The 20,250-nt window shown below is 36.2% G+C and overlaps 1 protein-coding gene across 2 annotated transcripts in view; it reads right to left on the reverse strand.

The window, feature by feature from the left end:
* The window catches only part of LOC150075232 (activin receptor type-2A-like), a 122,357-nt gene that overhangs the window by 45,062 nt on the left and 57,045 nt on the right, over window positions 1-20,250 (reverse strand). For both annotated transcript variants that reach the window (XM_090388876.1, XM_090388875.1), the window contains exons 5-6: window positions 12,830-12,997; window positions 7,766-8,005 (exon numbers count right to left, since the gene is read on the reverse strand). In XM_090388876.1, the coding sequence (XP_090245002.1) occupies window positions 7,766-8,005; window positions 12,830-12,997 (408 nt within the window). The remainder of the gene's footprint in view (window positions 1-7,765; window positions 8,006-12,829; window positions 12,998-20,250) is intronic.

Here is a 20,250-nt window from a genome sequence, read left to right on the forward strand (position 1 = left end):
TTTGTAGCAAGCAAGCAAGCATATCATTCACTCCTCTGTTAACTTTTAAGAATCGTTCGCTGTCAGGATCCATCTGCTCAAACCTCGCCATTGCCGACGCAATTTCATGAAATGCCATTGCCATCTCTCTGGTGATGAAGTGTCTCGGCTCCTCATTTGGTCCATCTTGAGCTTCGTCAGCATTTTCTTCTTTCACTATCGCTGCCTGCAAGTCAATAAGTTCTTGGTTAGAAAATTCCTTCTCTTCTTACTCTATTAACTCCTCCACGTCTTTGGCATCAACCTTCAACTGAAGTAGCTCTACAACCTTTACAACCTTATCTGTAACCGCTTCATGATTCGTCTTTTTCAAATCCTTCGAAGCCTTTTATGTGCTGTAGGCATATTTTCTTCCATGTGCCATTTAAACAACTTTTAGTAATTTCCGCCCCAGGCCTTATTAATGTTTAAGATGGAGTGGTAAATACTGTAAGATATCCAAAAGTCTCTTAACGTAAAATTTTTCTCACCGTCTACTGCAGACAATGCCTGAGCAAATGTTGTGCATAAGTAGTATGCTTTTAAATTCGAAATAACACCCTGATCTATAGGTTGGATGAGTGAAGTAGTGTTTGGCAGTAGAAATATGACTCTCACGTTTGAATTTAAATCATCTAGGTATGCGTAGGATGTCCAGGAGCATTATCTAATAGAAGCAAAATCTTGAAAGGAACGTTGTTGTCTTTACAATATTTTTCAACCTCGGGAATGAAGCAACATTTAAACCAATCCTCAAAGAGAGAGATATTGTTATCCATGCTCTCCGGTTTGATCGGAAAAGCATGGGTAGAGTGGCTTTATTGATAACCTTAAATGTACGAGGATTTCCAGAATGGTACACAAGCAGTGGTTTTTAACCTGTAATACCCCACTGCATTAGTCCCAAGCAAGAGCGTGGCCCTGTCTTTTGACGCCTTGAAACCTGGCATTGTATTTTCCTGTTTGACAATGTATGTTCGATCCGGCATTTTTTTCCAATACAGAGCAGTCTTGTCAACGTTAAAAATTTGCTGCATTGAATAGCTGCCTTCATCAATAATTTTTTCCAACACATCACAAAATTTCTCTGCAGCTGCAGAATTGGTACTGGCTACTTCACCACCTACTTTAACGTTCTGTGGAAACTGCTCTATGCTTGAACCTATTAAACCACCCGTTACTTGCCACGAACTTGAGTTGGGGTTCGCCGTACTTATCCTTAATATCTTTATAAATACTTGTTGCTTTTGCTTGAAATGGTCATTAGACTCAGGGGGCACTCGCTTTTGAATCTGATTTTCAATCCATATTATTAACAGCTGTTCCATCTTCGATATAGCACCTAAATGCTGTTTATCTTAAGTGCGTTGATCCTTTGACAGGTTACTTTATACACACACTGTCCTTTAAAATAGTATGCACTGTTCAAGCAGTGAGACCTAATTCCCTTGCAATAGATGACAGACTTTGTCCTGCTTCATACTTCTTAATCATTTTCATCTTTATTTCTAAAGCAATTTTGTTAGTTTCCTGGCACTACCACCACTTGCACTTTCTGTTGGTTGCTTTCCCTTCATCATTGTAATACGTAAATAGGAATGAAGAGAAGTTTCTGAAAATTTGTTTTTTATATGATTGAAGATTTCAGTGAAGGGGGAACACATTTCACCATAATACCGTAATGTAAAAACCCACAGAATTCCAGTTAGCGGGATTATCGCAAATGCAATAAGATTGAGTTTACTACCTGTTTATAATTAGATGCACTAACAGAAAGCCCAATAAATCAGAAAGTGCAAATTGTTTTTATTGTGTTTTGGTCTCCAGAAACATGCTTTAGAAAAATATCACAAAGGCATTCAAAATTGATTCTTATAAAGGGAACATATGATAATGATGAAAGTGTAGTGCAATTTCCATTATAAATATGACCTTTTAGAGAGATAAATAGTTCAGTAATATAGCGAAATTTTCAACTTCCAAGGACTTAGAACGAATTACAAAAAAAAAAAAAAAAATAGTGTTATTGGGATATTTTCATTATGATATTTTTGCAATACCTCCATTTATTCCTATGGGATGCAAAATATGTTTCCATGGTTTTTTTAAGTTTTCACGGGCCAGGAAAAACTTACGTAAAGTCGGATTTCTGTAAGTCAAGTATTATGTAAGTCGGGGAGTCCCTGTACAAGTTATGATAATGTTTGCAGCAGAATTAAATTATTTTTGTGTTTACTTCTAGATGTGAGGTATCTCCCTCAAGCTACTGTCAAAATCAAGAAGAGTTGTCTCAGTTTCCTGCTGTCTACTAAGAGGCCATGGCTGCTATCTCTACTCACAACAGAAAATTTTTATGTTATCACAGTTAAAGAAAAGAATGCTAAAACAGAATATAAAATGAATTTGATTTTATTACTTCTTATTCTTATTATTTTATCTAAGCAGGCACATAGTATTTACCCTTAACTATAAGAAAATTTATTTAAAATTGATTCTGACACAAAGTGATACTGAAAAAAATTTCAGATATGCACAAAGTTGCTGAATTTATTAGCAGCACATTCTCAGTGATAATCAAGCTGTGTGATGTGTTCTTTCACTGGTTGCCCCTAATATAAAACTGTCAGTTTTCATTAGGAGCAACCAGTGAGAGCATGCACCACACAGCTTAATTATCAATAACCTATTCAACATCAATGTGAGTTTGCTTGATATTGGTAAACAATACTTTGGAAAGCAAAAACTTGTCTGCCCAGTGCATAAAATTCTACATACAACCTGAGAACTGCAAGATGCTACACTAGAGCAGTGCTTCTCAAGGTTTAACTCAAATGCCACCTAAGAATTACTATTAATGGTCATTCACTACTCATGTATTTCTAGTAATGACAATTATGATGATTTGTAGTATTTTTATGGCAGTTCTCATTACACTGTGTCTCACTTGAAATGTTTTCATGCCCTAAAATTTTAGAGGCATTGCACTAGATATAGAGAGCAGGTTTCTAATAACACCGAGAAACAACAATTTTTCAGTATTATTAATCACAATAATTTGCAACATCAGTGAGATGCCACTTGCTTTTCAAAAGCTTGAAAAAGCTCTTTTACTGCTGGATCACTGCCCAGCTCATCCTTCAACTGATGTCCTGAAAGATGGTGAGATCAGTCATGTTTCTGCCAAGGAACACAACTGCACTAATTCAACTCAATAATGTCCTGGATCAGGGCATTATTCGAGACTTCAAAGCTTAATATAGTGGTGTGCTACTTGCTGGTGTTGTGAACTCAGAAATTTGGATGTGTTGAGAACTAACAACAAGAAGGACTGGATCAATACTTTCAACAATAAGATTATTTCTGCCATTTTTAGCTTTCAACAGCATCTTAATGAGAAGCCTTCTGTGCAATCTCTCTATTCTCTAGCAAAGGGGCGTCCATATACAGTATGGACCCTTGATTTAACGGACTAATGGGGGAAGGGGTGTCCACTATTGCCGATTGGAAATCCGTTAAATCTAATGTATTTTAAAAACATATATTAATAACGAACTTAATTAATAAAATAAAATTAATAAAATATTATTATAATGTACATTGGGTTATTTATACACTACTAAATCATCTGTTAAAAATATAAAAATAAATTTACAAGGAACCAAACTTTATTTTAATTAAACACATCAAAAACTATACAATGTAACTAATGGAGTCTCCATCACTTTTTATTTATTTTTTTTTTTTTCTTAAAGCTCACACAAAGTTGTTTTCAATGTGAACATTAGTTTTTTTTTCATTTAAATCCATTTTAGAGGAAAAAATATTTTAAAATTCTTAAACTCCACTGAATAAAAAATATTAAAAAAAGATACATAATAATTGCTGGTAGAAGGTTCTGGTGAAACAGGTCCAGTTGATAAAGTGGTCTTGAAGAAATCATCAAGCTTCAGTTGCCTTACACCTTGGTGCTGCTTCCTTATTACTGTAGATTGAAATTCTCTAAAATAATCATAATAAGGAAGCACATCATGGTCTGATGATGATTCAATATAATGTATGGTGTCATCCATATGTTGTCTTATAACAGACAATTTAGGATGAGACGCAACTGATTCTTCATCTTTGTCATCATCATCATCGTCCTCTTGTTCTCCATGAAGAACATTTTCCACTATCTCTACCTCAGAAAAAATTTGATAGCCCGGATCACCATCATTTTAGAGCCACTGATCCACATCATTCTCAGTTGCATTTTTGTTGCCGGCCTTCAGAAAAGTGTCTCCCAAAAATTAGACCCTCAATGTCCATTTCAGGTTCTTCGTCATACAAAAGGCAGTAATCTTCATATTTTTCCACGCAGCTGCTAAGTTGAAGATAGCAGATCTGATGTTGTATGCATGTAAATTTTGTAGTGTCCTGGTGCCACTTGTATCTTCTTCTGCATCTTCTGTTTCTTCCAAAACAACCATCACCTCTTCCAAAAACTTCTTATCAAACCTCTTACATGCAACAATTACACCTTGAACCATGGGCTGTATCAGTGAAGTAGTGTTAGGAGGCAGAAAAACACATTTAATTCTCTCAATCCTGCTAACTAACCTCTCAGCATTAAGGTGAGCAGGTGCATAATCTAGCAGAAAACAGCCTTTATTTCATGAGAAGGAATTTTAAGCGCATCTGATAGCGTCGCACATCAGGAATAAAATGGTTAAAGAACCAGTCATAGAAAATATCCATTTCAAACCAGGCATTTTTTTGAGTGAGAATATATCGCCGGTAACTGGTTCATTAAATCCTTTAAAGCAAAAGGTTTTTTTGCCTTACCAACTACCATGGGCTTAAGCCGATGCAAGCCATCAGCATTTGCACAAAATAAATTGAAATTCGCTCCTTATTTAGCTTACAACCAGGGGTGCTTGTAAGTCTGGGTATTTTCAGGAACAGCATGATAAAAAAGCCCAGTCTCATCAGCATCATAAAGCTGTGATAAAATGAGGTCCTCGTTTTTAATGAGGTAATTTAGATATTTTCTGAAAGCCTCAACTTGTTCTTCATCTGCACCTAAAGATTCACCACAAGTTCTTTTATTAACAATGCCATGGCACTTTCGAAAACGCCACAACCATCCATCACTCCTCTGAAATTTTGGGCCCATATGCTTAGCAAGCTTTTCAGCAGCTGACTTCTAACAATACCTCAATAACTCAATACCTCTAACAACACCACCACTTGAGTGACTACCAACTGTAGAAGTAGTCTTGGAACAACCACCTAGATTGTATTTTAATACAAACTCCTTAAGTTTTTATTTTTGCGAATCTCTGAAACTGTTTACTTTTTTGACTCTATAAATCTCGTGCACACATGCAACAGTTACACCACCTTCAAGCTTCTCAATCAGTTCTAATTTTTGTGCAACACTCAAGTTAACATGTTTACACTTTACTTCTTTATCCTGCGAGGCCATAATGATAGACAAATATTATGTATTTATTATGAAATATGTAAAACAAAAATCACAATTACATAAAACACAGAAACAACCAAAACGTAAACAATAGAATAGGGCGAACTGCCCTGGAAGACTGACAGTGTTGCCGCATACTGCTAATCAATCTCCCTCTATTAACCCCTTTCCTCTCTCACCTAGATGATGTAATACCCTGAGCCCAACACCGGATGCATGATAAGATAATGCTGACTCATTGACTCAACCTTTTAGTGTGCTCTAGTTGCGAATAAAAAAAAAAAAAAAAAAAAAAAAAAAGTTCTGTTTTTCTTTTGGGACAGAAATTTTTTGTCCATTAAATCGAGGGCCTACTTTATTGAGAGGTTACAAAGGAACTAGTGGCAGATTGCCACAGGGTACAGAAACAGGGAATCTTTAGGTGTATAAGGGAATAGGGGAAGCAAACTGAATGACAGTAGAATTTTCACAATGAAATAGAACACAAAAACCATGGGGCATAAATATAAACTATTGGAGAAGAGTAATAAACTAGACCCCAGGAAGCTGACAGGTGAGGTTTAAGGGGCAATTGGATCAGTGGCTTCCTGCAGTGGGAAAAGCATAAGACAGAGGTACAGGTTGTATAGATTTTTTTTTTTAGAAAAAGCCTACTAGCTTTCTTATATCTTTTGATCTCCACTATTACTTATACCAGCATTTCTCAAACTGTGTTCCGTGAGATGTGAACAAGTAAGTGTTCTGTGAAATATTGTAATTAATAATTAAAAAAATAAAATAAATAAATTTTGCATATTTGAAGCGTACACTACTTTTGTATCATTATAATATTTAACATAATTTTTTTTTGGTTATTAATATACTGGCATAGACTAATAATCAATTGAATAGACCGCAGAACACTTTATTTTGGCAGGCTTTGCAAAGAGAAGTATGCGTAAGGTAATGACACCTACAAAAAAGTAGCAATGTGGTGATCTAGTATGCCATTTGTATGCGATTTAGCCTGAAGTACACGGGTTGAAGGACAGGAGGAAGCGAACCGATATCATAACTAAACTCACTTCCTTGTATAAAAGTTTTTTTTGTTAATTATTAGTATTTCGAAATATTATTATTAAAATATGTGACCATAGATTTGTGGTTGAAAAAAGGAACTTTAAAACAAGAAGCAAACTACTTCTAGTAGTGCAACTGTGGTCGATGAAAGCGAACACAATATTGTCCCACTTCAAAGTGAGGATGAACAATTGCAGCCTTTTGTTCTCCAAAAATCTGAAGTGAAAAAATGGGAACCACCTAATAAAAGACCAAAACAAAAGTATGATGACAGTTATTTGATTTTCGGCTTTACATGTGTTGGAAATAAAGATGCTCCTGGTGCACAGTGCATTGTATGTAATAAAATATTACGAAATAGTTCTTTGGATCCCACTAAACTTGTGTTTCGTAAGTGTTCCGCGAATATGTTGTGAGATGAAAAGTGTTCCACGAATATGTTGTGAGATGAAAAGTGTTCCGCGAATAAAAAAGTTTGGGAAACGCTGACTTATCATCCAACAGTTCTCTACTATCAACAACAGCTGACACCAGAAAAGTACAATACTAGCAATCAAGTACTGATTTACAAAATAAAACTCTCTCTTAATCGAGACTTCAGTTTTCTTTAGCAGTTGCTGGTTTTAATTCTGTTACTGTTTTTCTGTGATTATTTTTTCAAGATTGTTTCTTTGTTACTTCTTTCTCTGCACTAATGATGGGTACACCAGAAACTGTCAAAATCATACCTGAATACATCAGGTATTGTTCATAAAATAATTCTGTATAGCTTCCAACTTGTGCATTATCGTTGTTATATATGTAAAGCTATCAACACACTACCTTATCATTAACTATACACATTCCTGAATGTTTTTTCTTTTTTTATAGCATGCATAAAGTGCAGTCATTGCTAAACCTGTATGTACCTTTTGCAAATTGTGCTATTTGTTGGGAAAGCTGAAAATATTCCATCTGTTATTTTAACATTAAGAACAGAGCAAAAACTATAAAAATTGCAAAATAATCAAAAACTTTTCACATTTCAAATGGAAATGCACTCAATTACCTCTATAGGGATTGGTTTCAATTTGCAACAAACTCAGTATTCCACATTTTTTTTCCTGTGTATTTTTTTTACAGGCAACTTTGAAATTACTTTTCACTTTACTCTGCAATTAACTGGTTCAGCCACATATATTCAGATCTTTAAAAAATAAAGAAATAAAAAAAACCCCTCACCTGTCCATGAGTATCACCTAGATTTTGTCCATTATGAAATACAATAGCAAGGCCAAAGTCTGCAATGCATGCAGTCATGTTGCTTTTAATGAGGACATTTTTACTTTTGAAGTCTCTGTGAGCAACTGAAGGCTTGTAACTTTCCCCTCTACATGGAGGAAGTTCTTCATGCAAATGCATAAGTCCTTTTGCAATAGAGTCAGCAATAGTCAAAACTTCTATCCAACTTATAATATTTGCCTAGAAAGAAACAAATATTAAGCCAAAGAACTTGAGAATGCTTTTTTTAATTTTTAAAAGAGCATTTTTATACAGAAATTTTAGTCAGAATTAGTGAGAAGTGCAAATTATAGAATATACTTGTGTAAATATTTAAATCATGGGTTATAAAAACAAGCAAATTTAACCACAATCCAGCAACATATATTAATTTAGATGATATTAGGTTACAAATGTGATGAAAAAAAATAAAATTTTATGAAAATGTTTAATATTAAAAAAAAAAAAGGAATATGAAGAGCTCAAATCAAAAAGAATGTAAAACAAGAAACTTTAATTGTGTTAAATGTTAATAAGTATAAATTTAATCAAATATACATGGTCCTTCCACAATTTTTTTTTTTTTTTTGAAGAAGGAGAAAGCAGAAATGTTCTGTCAAGTAAGGTTCCTGTTGTATTGCTGTTTCATAACATCCATTATTCATTTCTCTGAGATCACAGAATTATTATTTGAATTTCTTTCCTGATTAGAAAATTTAACAGGAATTCAACAAAAGACAGAAAAACTTCTGTATTTTGTGCAATTTAAACTTTCTTCTTTACTTTAATTTTTTACTTATATAAGGACTTCAAAAATAGGGCTGATGGCTTTGAATGATTAAAAGACAGGGACCCACTAAGCACTCAGAGGCTCATCCCAACATTGCAGCCCATGCTCCAGCATCAGACAACATAGTGGCATCCTCTACTGCAGAGATCCCTGGTCCCCACAGGAAGTAGCTATAGTTGGTGACTCTGTTGTCAGGGAAATATATTGTGTGCAAAAAGAAAAGAACAGGTGGAATAAGACTAGGGTATGTCCACTAGGGGTTGGTGTTGTTGTTGTTTGGTTTTTAGGAGCATTAGCAACTAAGGTCATATTGCTCCGGGAATATGCGGTGGTCATTCCCTGACCTTTCCGCATCCTCCGTATTTGGTAGTGACGGGCTCGAACCCCGATCTAATCAAGAAGTGTGTGCTTCTTGATTAGACCGGGGTTGCTCCTTCCCACCTGGCTACAGAGGCGCCCACTAGGGGCTAAAGTTGATGTAAAGCATCTATCATCTTTTAAGGATACAAATGGTGATACTGGTAAATATCAAATGGTATTATTGCTCTACTTGTTAATCATTATTAACAAGTACAGAGCAATGCTGAGAAAAAGTCACGAGTTAAGAGTGAAATTGAGTGTCTGCAATTCTGCCAAGACACGACTTAGGTGGGTCAGAAATCTGCTAGCTGGGAGAGGATACACACACTCTAATAGCATCCACAGGCAGGGGTGTTAGTGATTCTTGCACTGCTTCTATAGGAACATGCAACAGCCCAGAAAGCAAGATGTCAACAGATATTTCCAATTTATCAAATAATTTTGAACTGTAAATAAAAGAGCTTCAAAGAGATTTTCCACTCTTTTCAAGTGAAGGTGATTTAAGATGGCAGACAAACTGAAGTAACCCAATCAGGGTACATTCTCAATTCGCCCTCCCCAAAAGTACAATACATTTTGTTTGGATCAGACTGCAAACAAATGAGTTACAAACAGGTGATGTTTAAATAAAATAATTGCCATCTTGTTTGAAAATGGGGGATAAAATCACCCCCCCATCAGGGCACTTAGACACACCAATAGGAGGAGGTGGTGGTGGAATAATAAATTTTGTTTCAAATTGGACTGTAAACAGAAATGTTATTAGGGGAAAGAAATAGACAACAATCTCATACGTCAATGAGTCTGGAAAGTAGACTAAAACAGCAAACATTTTCGTGGAAAGGAAGAACGATTCCTGAGTGGTTGATCTAACTGACCTTTCATGTATTGTAATTACAATTTAAATAAGACATTTTCCTTTTTGTTCAAAATATTTAAAATACATGAAACTACATAAGCCCAATTCAAAATATCCACATATTACTGTAAGATTATGCTGCACAAAATCATATAGTATTACTGACCACAGAATACCACATTTTAATCCAAATGCCAAATTTAGAGAAAGAATCATTTATTGCTAGAAATAATTGAGAATAATAATAGCTAGAAATTTCAATCATAAACCTCCAATGGAATCTGCAGCATAAGAGGCTAAATTTGAGGCATAAAAAAAACAGCCCATATGATCACTTAGGATATGAAATAAAACAACTATTATAATTAAGAACTGAATAATTTATATTTAGAGTAACCACAGAATTAGTGACTAAATGAAAAAATCTCATATAACCACTAGCATTATAAAAGTAATTATTTCAGTTTTCCTTCATAAATATTGTTTATAAATAAGATTTTAACATTTACAGTCCATAAAGCAATACAAACATGTTTTAATAAACATGACTTTATCATAGTGGGTTACGTAATCTAAAAAAGTATAGTTTGTACTGCTGTTAAATAAGCAGGATTAGTGTAGCTTTATTCTTTTCAATCTCTCAGTTTTGTGTGTTGCTCTTAAACAAGATTTAAACTAAAATCATGCCTCAGACTAGAGGAGCAAAGCATTGGGCTCAAAGCAGCAGGAATGCTTTGATTGGGGGAGAATTTCTGAAGGCAATTCTCTTATGAATCAGGATAATGTTATGTGTGTTACTTGGAATATGTTTTATTAGTTAGTATCTTTTTGGGAAGCTACCTTCAGCGAGACAAGATACAGCCATAGGGAATGCCATTGTGTGTTCGCTGCAAAGAGCATGAGGGAGTTAAGCACAATCTTGATGTCCTGATGGGATTATACGAGGGATTGAAGAACAGGGTTGATGCCATCGAATGATTAAAACAGAGGGAACCATCAAGCACTCAGTCCAATGCTTAAGCCCATACACCAATATCAGACAACACAAAGACATCCTTCACATCAGGAGGTCCCAACAGGAAGTAGCTATAGTTGGTGACTCGATTGACAAGAGAAGTGGGAAATATATTGTGCAAAAAAGGACAGGTAGAATATGACCAGGACGTGTCTGTTGTTATGGGAGTTTCTGGCTCAAGGGAGGATATGTCTGCCAAAGGACTAAAGTAGATGATATTCTAGAATAGCTATGATCTTTTAAGAGCACAAAAGGTAACACTGTTGTACACCTTGGCACTAATAATATTAAGAGCAGGAGATCTAAGCATTTAATTAACAAGTACAGAACAAAGTTGTAAAAAAGTTGCGAGTTGGGTTTGAAACTAAAAGTGCCTGCAATCCTGCCCACACATGACAGGAGGGAGTACAATCAATTCCTGGGGAAACTGCACAAGGCTCAAGGGGTAGAATTTTTCTGGTTTCTTTTGTTAACAAGAGAAACAAGTTTCTAGGGGGATGGGATACACTTAAATAGAAAGGATGCAAAAATATTTGCTGATGCTATTGAGACAATGTTAGGCGAGTCAAAAACCTGCCAGCCTTTCGGGGGGGGGATCATCATCTGTCCCCCGCTCTGCTATTCTACAGGTCGACGCAAGAAGCCTCGCTACCATGCCCTGTCCATATACTTCTCTCCATCGTTGATTTCACTCCAGTTTCCTCCTCTCTTAATGACATCGGTCTTTATTATGTCCTGCCACCTCATTCTTTGTCACCCCTTGGTCTTTTGTCCATTAATTTTAAATCAAACATTCTTCAGGGCAAACACCTTTCGTTCATCCTCTTGACATGTCCAACCCATTTCAAATGAGACCTCTCAATCCTATTCTGAAGTTTTTCAAACTGAATTCTCTCCCTAAATCACATCATTCCTGATTTTGTCGTGCCTTGTCTTTCTGGCTATGCTCCTCACAAATCTGATTTCTGCCCCCTGCATTCATCCTTTTTCATCACAGTCCAAGTTTCAGATGCATATGTTACAACTGATACGTAATAGGTCAGGTATGTAGCTTTCTTACACTTCAGTGGTATGTTCCTGTTCCAGATCAGATCTCTTGTCTGCCTATAGAAATTCCCACTAAATTCAAATTGAGGAAAGACAGTTGTAGGATAGATGTGCAGAAGTTTGCCTTTAGCCAGCAGGTGGTTGATTGCTGGAACAAAACTACCATCTGCTGTTGTAGATGTTGATAGCTTAAATAGATTCAAGTCAGAACTAGACAAACATTTGAAGTGATTGGATGGGTGAAATGAGAAGGGTGTTTTTTTTTTTTTTTTTTTTCTGCTTTTGGCTGATGCTATATAAGCTTGCTTTCTTGCATCATGTGTCTTTACTAATGCATCTAACCACTATTAGGAATGTACTGAAAAAATGCTGTCATCAGTTCTGGCAAACTAAATTATATGACTATTTCAGAACAGATGCATAAAATGTAAGTCCATAACAACAGTAGAATGTAAAGGGGATAATATAACCTTTTATGTATTTTAGTCTATATAGTCATAAAACATTAGTAAATAAAGTATTTATTTACTAAGTAAAGTTTATTTGTGTTTAAAAAAATAGGGGAAAAAAATGGTAAAATTTTTCAGCTATAATGTGCTTTGCTTATAACACAAGTATTAAAGTTGTTGCCTGACAACTGCATTATATCAAGGCTGCACTTTATTTAAAAAGATCCCACTCCCATCACTGATTTACCTGAAACTCTTTTAAGCTGATAAAACTAATTACACATTAGGTAATTCAATGTGAAATTCAAATATCTTTTTTATCTCACAGCACAGATGATATACTGTATTTCTCAGCAGATACTGCAGGGCAAGCAAATCTCCTTTATGAATGTGACCTCTGCCTGCTATGCAGCATGGCAATTCATATGTAATAAAAAAGTCACCCTTTATGTATGTAGTATCTAATTCAATAAACTTACAGGTAGTAAATAAGATATAACTTTACCTTCAAGAAATCACATAGAGAGCCCTTTTCATGATATGCAGTAATTAACCAATATTCTGCTTGAATGTTGTCTCCTCTTTTTTCTCCTCCTATAAAAGCTAAAATATTGTTGTGATTCATCTGGGGAAGTTTATAAACTTCCTGTTCTATCAACCACGAGCTTTTATCCTGTTGATAGAGAAGAAATCAACATTAGGCAGAACCAAAAAAAAATCTGAAGTAAATATAACACCAAAACCCTAAATTCAGTAATAATATAATTATTACTGTGATTATAATGATTCTAATAAAAAAATAAATAAATAAAATTTTTAAAAAATTTGAATCAAATGCTATCATGGTGTGATTAAATTTTTTTTTTTTTTTTTTTTTTTTTGTTAACATTCCATTCTGTGGTAATTACAAGAATGAAATGATAGCAAATTTATAGTATTCCTAGCAATAAATCTTTCTAAGAATCACTAAGTAAGAAGACAGTCAATCCTAACCTCAAGTAGTTAGGGATTAACTGTGTTGTCCTACTGATGCTGCAGGAAGATTACTAACAGCTTCATTAGCAACTTCCTATTCATAATATTGGCTAAGTGCCTTCTACCCTAGAAATAATTTGGACAAATTCCTTTTGGTATAAAGGATTCTGAAGTAGCACATACTTGTATGTATGTGCTACAAAGTAGCACATACATACAAGTCCTCCTGACTGATCAAATGTCTGCATCCCTTTGCACACTCTGATAAGCCACTGCAGCAACAGAATAACTAAATGAATCCTGTCAAATTTGCAACTGAATTCAACTTCAACAATAGAATAACAAGATACGGAGGTCCTGCATGAAAATGAAATAAGACAACAATGCTGAACTTCAAATAATAGTAATTTTAAGGGCCAAATAGTCCTGAAACAGTGCCATCTAGGTGGGGGTATCCATTGAGAATAAGTAACAACAGTCTTCTCCTTTGGTGAAGCATTACTTATTTGAAGTAGTGCAATATCATGGCAACTTGTTGTGAAGGTATTCACAATATGAAATATAACTTAAACAATGACGCCTTTGCAAAAATTTGCTAATTCAGAGTTTAGCTGTGTACATTATGATGCACTGCACTAACTTGTACATAGTCTAATTCTCTTACAGCCTGAGGCTTAAGCCCTTAAAGCATTTTAGTCTTAATTCATCTTATGCGCCTCCGTAGCCAGATGGGCAGGAGCAGCAGTGCGTAGCACATGCTTTCTGATTAGACCAGGGTTCGAGCCCGTGACCACCAAATATGGAGGATGCGGAAGGTTAGGGAATGACCACCGCGTATCCCCAGCCAGGATAAAGGGTAAGGATTGGTGTCAGGAAGGGCATCCGGCCGTAAAAAATTTCATGCCAAAACAGTAAAAAAAATGCTGACCTCATATATAATAGGAAAAAGGTGAGGGGGAAAAAAAAAAAAAGTCTTAATTCATCTTATACACCATCAGGTATCTCTCATATTGTGGAGTTATATTTCATAACTGTTTTGGCATCATTGCATCACTAGGGTACCTACCCACTCACTGAAGAAGGGCCAAATAGCATTGAAATGGTTGTTGTTATTTGGTTTTTAGGAGCATTAGCAACTAAGGCCATATAAATCACCTTCCCGCATTCTCCGTATTTGGTGGTGACGGGCTCGAACCCCGGTCTAATCAAGAAGCGTGTGCTACACACTGCTGCTCCTTCCCACCTGGCTACAGAGGCACCGCATTGAAATGGTGCCATCTGGGTGGTGGTATCTGCTGAGAATAAGTAACAGTCTTCTCCTTTGGTGAAGCGTTACTTATTTGAAGTAGTGCAATATTATGGCAACTCGTCGTGAAGGTATTCACAATATGAGATATAAAGATGCCGCCTTTGCAAAAATTTGCTAATTCAGAGTTTAGCCGTGTATTAATATGATGCGTTGCACTAACTTGTACGTAATATAACAGTAATCTTAAATTATGATGTAGAAACTATTGTACTAAACACATAATCAGTCATCGTAATCAGTTAAAATGAAATATACACCATGGCCATTACAAGTTAGTCTCTTAAAGAAAAGGCAGCTCAAGTCTATTCTTGTGAGGCAGATCAAAGGGATTTTTTACATACAATGTGATAGCAGTTGTCTCTCAAAAATGTCATTAGCAGATGTGTGTTATGCAAAACTAAACACAACATAAACTGAAATTAATAGAACAGTTTGAGTTGTCCAGTTTATGATATTAGTCACTACTGAAGTTGTATCAATTGCCTGCTATAAAACAGAGCATTTCTTCCACAATATACGTGTGACATGAAATGATTCATTTTTCAGCTATTTGCTTCTCCTTAAGTCGCTTTGATATGAATTTAAAAAAAAAAAAAAAAAAGGGCACAGAAATGTATTATACCTTCTCACTACTGTGCTATCAAATATCTACACTATATGTGAAGATATTGCGAGAAAATACATTGCTGGCGACTTACATAAATATCCAATAACTTCTGCATGTAATGTAATGAGCTGATATAAACAAGTGATATGTAGTGAGGTTTCTTCCACCACCCAAGAGCCAGGGTTGCTGCAGCTGAGCAGTTATTAAACAACCTTCTAAATACTAAAAAATATAAAAATTAATATTAAAAAAAAAAAAAAAAAAAAACTAAAATAACACTTCCTAATTCATTTCACAAATATACGTGGTCTCAATTCTAATCTCAACGATGTCCATTTCCGCTTGCAGTCTGCCAAACCCCATGTACTTTTTCTGACAGAATCTCAGTTATCGGTTGATTCAACTACTGCTCATCTCAGATGCCCAAATTATCCGTTCTGATATTCCCTGTCAGAGACTTGGCAATTTGGAATCCCCTCTCTGTGATCTTCTCTGGCTTAAAATCTCTCTACCTCATTGTGTCAAATTCATCTGTTGTCTCTACCGTTCTCACAACTCCACTAACCACTTGGAGCTCTTTGACTTCCTCTCTTTGCAACTTGACTTTCTCCAGTCCAACTTTCCTAACAGTGAGGTAATTTTCCTTGGTGATTTTAATGTTCATAACTCCAGCTGCCTTCCATTTTCTAGTCACACCGACCCAGCAGGTCGAGATGCTGAAGCTTTTGCAATTACTAATGACCTTGTACAGATTGTTCATTTACCTACAAGAATACTGGACAATCCTAATCATACAGCCAATACGCTTGATCTTTTTCTCACAAACAACCCTTCTAAGTACACGGTCGAAGTGAGAGGTCCCTTAGGCACTTCAGATCACAACTTGGTGATTGTCTTTTCTCCAATGGAGCCTTTATCTCATGGCTATTCCCAACCTCGTGTTGTTTGGCATTACAAAAATGCAAAATGGGATGACCTGCGAGGCTTCTTTTCTTCTTTTCCTTGGTCGGATTACTTTCAAAACTTCTGATGTCAACGTTTGCTCAGATCGTGTCAGTGAAATTATTCTTGCAGGAATGGAATTCTTTATCCCACACTCCACTTTAAAATCTCGTCCTTTATCTAAACCTTTATTTGTTTTCCAATAAAGGTGCTAAGGCTGTTCAAGAGAAGAATGTTGCATATCGTAATTGGCTGGTTTCTAATCCTTCAGTGTCATTTTCTGCCTACACCAAAGCTCACAACAATTGTAAAGCAGTTATTAATCAGTCCAAACTAGAGTTTGAACAGGCTAAGAGTAGAAAACTTGCTTCTTGCCCTAATGGTAGCCGAGCATTCTGGTCCCCTGCCAAAGCTATTGGCCGCAACTTTTGCCCATCTCTGCTCCCACCTCTGTCGAAACCAGATGGTTCTGTTGTCACTTCAGCCAAGGATAAAGCTGACCTGCTAGCATCCCATTTTTCTTCCACCTCATGTATTAATGATCTTGGTAAAACACCTCCCACCATTCCCAACATGCCCCATTCAATGCCTCCTGTGGTCTTCCGTCAAAAGGATATCAGACGGATTTTCATGAATCTTGATGCTAAGAAAGCTCCAGGTCCTGATGGTATTTTTCCACTTGTTCTCAAAACCTGTGCTCCTGAACTTACTCCTATTCTTTGCCGCCTTTTTTCACTTTCTTATTCCAAAGGTGTTTTTCCTTCTGCTTGGAAATTTGCTCATATCCAGCCAGTTGCTAAAAAGGGTGACAAATCCCTCCCATCCAATTATCGTCCCATTGCAATTACTTCTACTCTTTCTAAAGTAATGGAGAAATCAATTAACCGCCAACTCTTAAACTACCTAGAAACCTTCCGTCTGATCAACGATCGCCAGTATGGATTCCGTCAGTGTCGATCCACTGGAGATATTCTGGCTTATGTTACAGTTATGGACTAATTCAATGGAAAGGTTCGGTGAAACACAAGTAGTTGCTCTTGAAATGTCAAAGCTTTTGATCGTGTTTGGCATAAAGGTCTTCTAAACAAACTTCCATCTTATGGTTTGCCAACTGTTTTTTATAATTGGTTATCCAGTTTTCTCTCCGATCGCTCACTGAGGGTGATGGTAGATGGCTCTCTGTCTTCTAACTTCTCCACTAACGCCGGTGTTCCCCAAGGTTCAGTTCTTTCCCCCACTCTTTTCCTCTTGTATATTAATGACCTTCTTCCATTGACTGGAAATCCTATCCATAGTTTTGCCGATGATAGCACACTGCATTCCACTTTCCATTTTGAGAAACCTTGCCCTGCTCAATCAGCTTCAACTTCTCGAAAATCTGCTACCAATTCCTTAAATGCCGATCTTCAGGTAATTCTCCAGTGGGGCAAAGACAACTTAGTTGATTTCAACCCTTCTAAAACTCAGCCTTGTCTTATATCTCGCAAAAAGGATTCTTCTGCTCCTATGCTTATCTTTAGTGACACTCCGATTCCTAGGCAAAATGATATATCTCTTTTGGGGATTACCCTGACTTCTAATCTCTCTTGGCACAAGCACATTAGAAATATTGCTTCCTCTGCATCTAAAAAACTTGGTTTTCTCTTTCGCTCTCGGCGTTACTTTTCTTCCAAACAACTGCTCACTCTGTATAAATCGCAAATCCGCCCTGCCATGGAATATTGTTCCCACATCTGGGGTGGTGCCCCCAAAACCTCTCTCTTCTGATTCCATTCAGAAGATGGCAGTTAGGTTAATTAATGATTCATCTCTAACAGAGTCTCTCCACTCGCTGTCTCATAGACGTACTATTTCTTCTGCATGCCTCGTCTACAGATACTTTCACGGGCACTGTTCTTCTGAATTGGCTTCTATAATTCCCGCTCTGTCTTTCAAAACAGTCTGAACACGTGCCACCACCAGCCAACATCCATTTACTGTCCACCTTCAAACTCACAGAACCAATTTTTCATCTTCCTCATTTATTCATTCAACTGCCGTTTTCTGGAACAACCTTCCTTCATACGTATTTCCTGAAAATTACAATTTACAGAAGTTCAAGTCTAATGTCAACAAATATCTTCTTTCGTCTTCTCAACCTCCAACCCAAGCACGGTACTAAGTACTATAGGTTTTAATACCTCTCGTGTTTGGGGGTTCACATAAAAAAAAAAAAAAAAAAAACCTTATATAACACAGTTTTGCTCTAACACGGTTAGAGAATTTTGACAAACCTCGCATAACAGAGTATTTTTGAGCTTTTCTGCAAGGAAACCTGCTATTATGTTGGATGTAATTTTTCAACATTTCCACTCTTTTTGAATCCCCGCTGTTGACTCGCTAGTCAAAAAAAATTATTGAGAAATCCTTGAATTTTATTTTGTTTGGAAATTCCTGTGTTACGTTCTGTGCTTGTACTTGTACTTGTTGAATTTGTGGAAAAATCTAGATTTCAAAGTTTTATTACTATTGGATAGCACACCAGGCCATCCAAAAGGTTTAAGTCATCCGAACATAAGAAGTTATGTTCTTACCGCCACAGTTGTACTGGGTTAATACAACTTCTTTCATTCAGTCATTAGATCAAGGCATTATATCCACCTTTAAAACTCATTCCATCAGAAAATCGTTACAATGGATTTTGGAAAAAATTGATTCCGAATCTATTGAAGTAATGGAGGCGTGGAAACATTTCTCAACTGTGGACTCTATCAGAATCATGGCTTTATCACTGAAAGAAGTAAAACCATTGATATTAAAAGCATGTGGAAAATGTATGGCCAGTCAGCTCATTCAAGAAATATGATCGAACGGGCAGAAAATGGAATCGGTGCGATAGTAGAACTTGCTACGTTGATAGGAGAGGAAGGTTTTGATGATATGATTACTGTAGCCCTCGTGGGTAGCACAGTTGATAGAATCACCCTCCTCTCCACACCAGCTGGAAAAGACTTCAGTTCGGATCCCGTTGATGAAGGGAGGAATTTTTACGGGTCTTTTTCACAACGTGGCTGAGTTAGTCGGGCGAGAGTAGCATGTTTTTTTCTCCCAGAAACTCGGGTTTTTTGTCCAGCAAAACAGACAATCAACCTCAAGACACAATTAAAAGGACAATATACACAATCTGTGTATATTGTCCTTTTCCAAAGGACAATATACACAGAGTATGGCCATAGTCGCCAATGCTCTTAGGAAAAAAAAATAAAAAAGGGATATGATTACTGAAGACATTCAAGAATTACTGGTAGAAAAATAAGCCGGCATAGCAGATTTGGTGCAAATGGCATTGGAGGTAAAATCAAATCAATTCAGATGATGATATCACAGATTAAAATTCTAAACTTCCAAATTTTACACTAAAAAGCATAGGGGAAGACAAAGTTAGCCAAGCAATTAGAATCTTATTTTTTGAATGCAGATTCTTGAATGAAAGGAGCCCAAAGTTCAAAAGGGAGCTTCAAAAATGCTTAGTTCCATACGGTGAAATTCATAAAGATTTATTAAGCAAAATCTCAGATTACTGATTTTTTAAAGAGAGCAGAAGACACACGAAATCTAGAATGATGTATTTTTGTTAGCATTTTGTTAGCTTTTGGAACGTAACCTCCCCCTTTTTGTACTTTTTCTTAGTACCATATAACACGGTTTCGCACAACACAACATTTTACGGAACCTAATAACCGTGTTATACGAGGGTTACCTGTATACGTTCTAGGAAGTTAAATTTTTTATCAAATATTAAACCAAGAGATCTAATACTAAGCTGGAACGTAATATGATGGGAATCTAACTGAACGTCTGTATCAGGATGTGAGGTACAGAAGAGTACCATAGTTGTTTTTGGTTTAGAAATTTGGTATCCACTGTTTTTGGCCAAAGAGACTATTCTTTTAATGGTGCCTTGTAGTTGTCTTTTGACTAATTGCATATTTTGAAAATGAAATGAGATGGCAAGATTGTTAGCATACAGGTATGCATCAATTGCTATAGAGCCAATCCTGATAGCAAAGAATGTGGCACTCAGCACTAAACCTTGAGAAACTCCCTCTTCTTG

The sequence above is a fragment of the Mastigoproctus giganteus genome, chromosome 14 (genome assembly GCF_048544385.1).
Source record: "Mastigoproctus giganteus isolate SK-2022 chromosome 14, ASM4854438v1, whole genome shotgun sequence".
Taxonomy (NCBI): Eukaryota; Metazoa; Arthropoda; class Arachnida; order Uropygi; family Thelyphonidae; genus Mastigoproctus; species Mastigoproctus giganteus.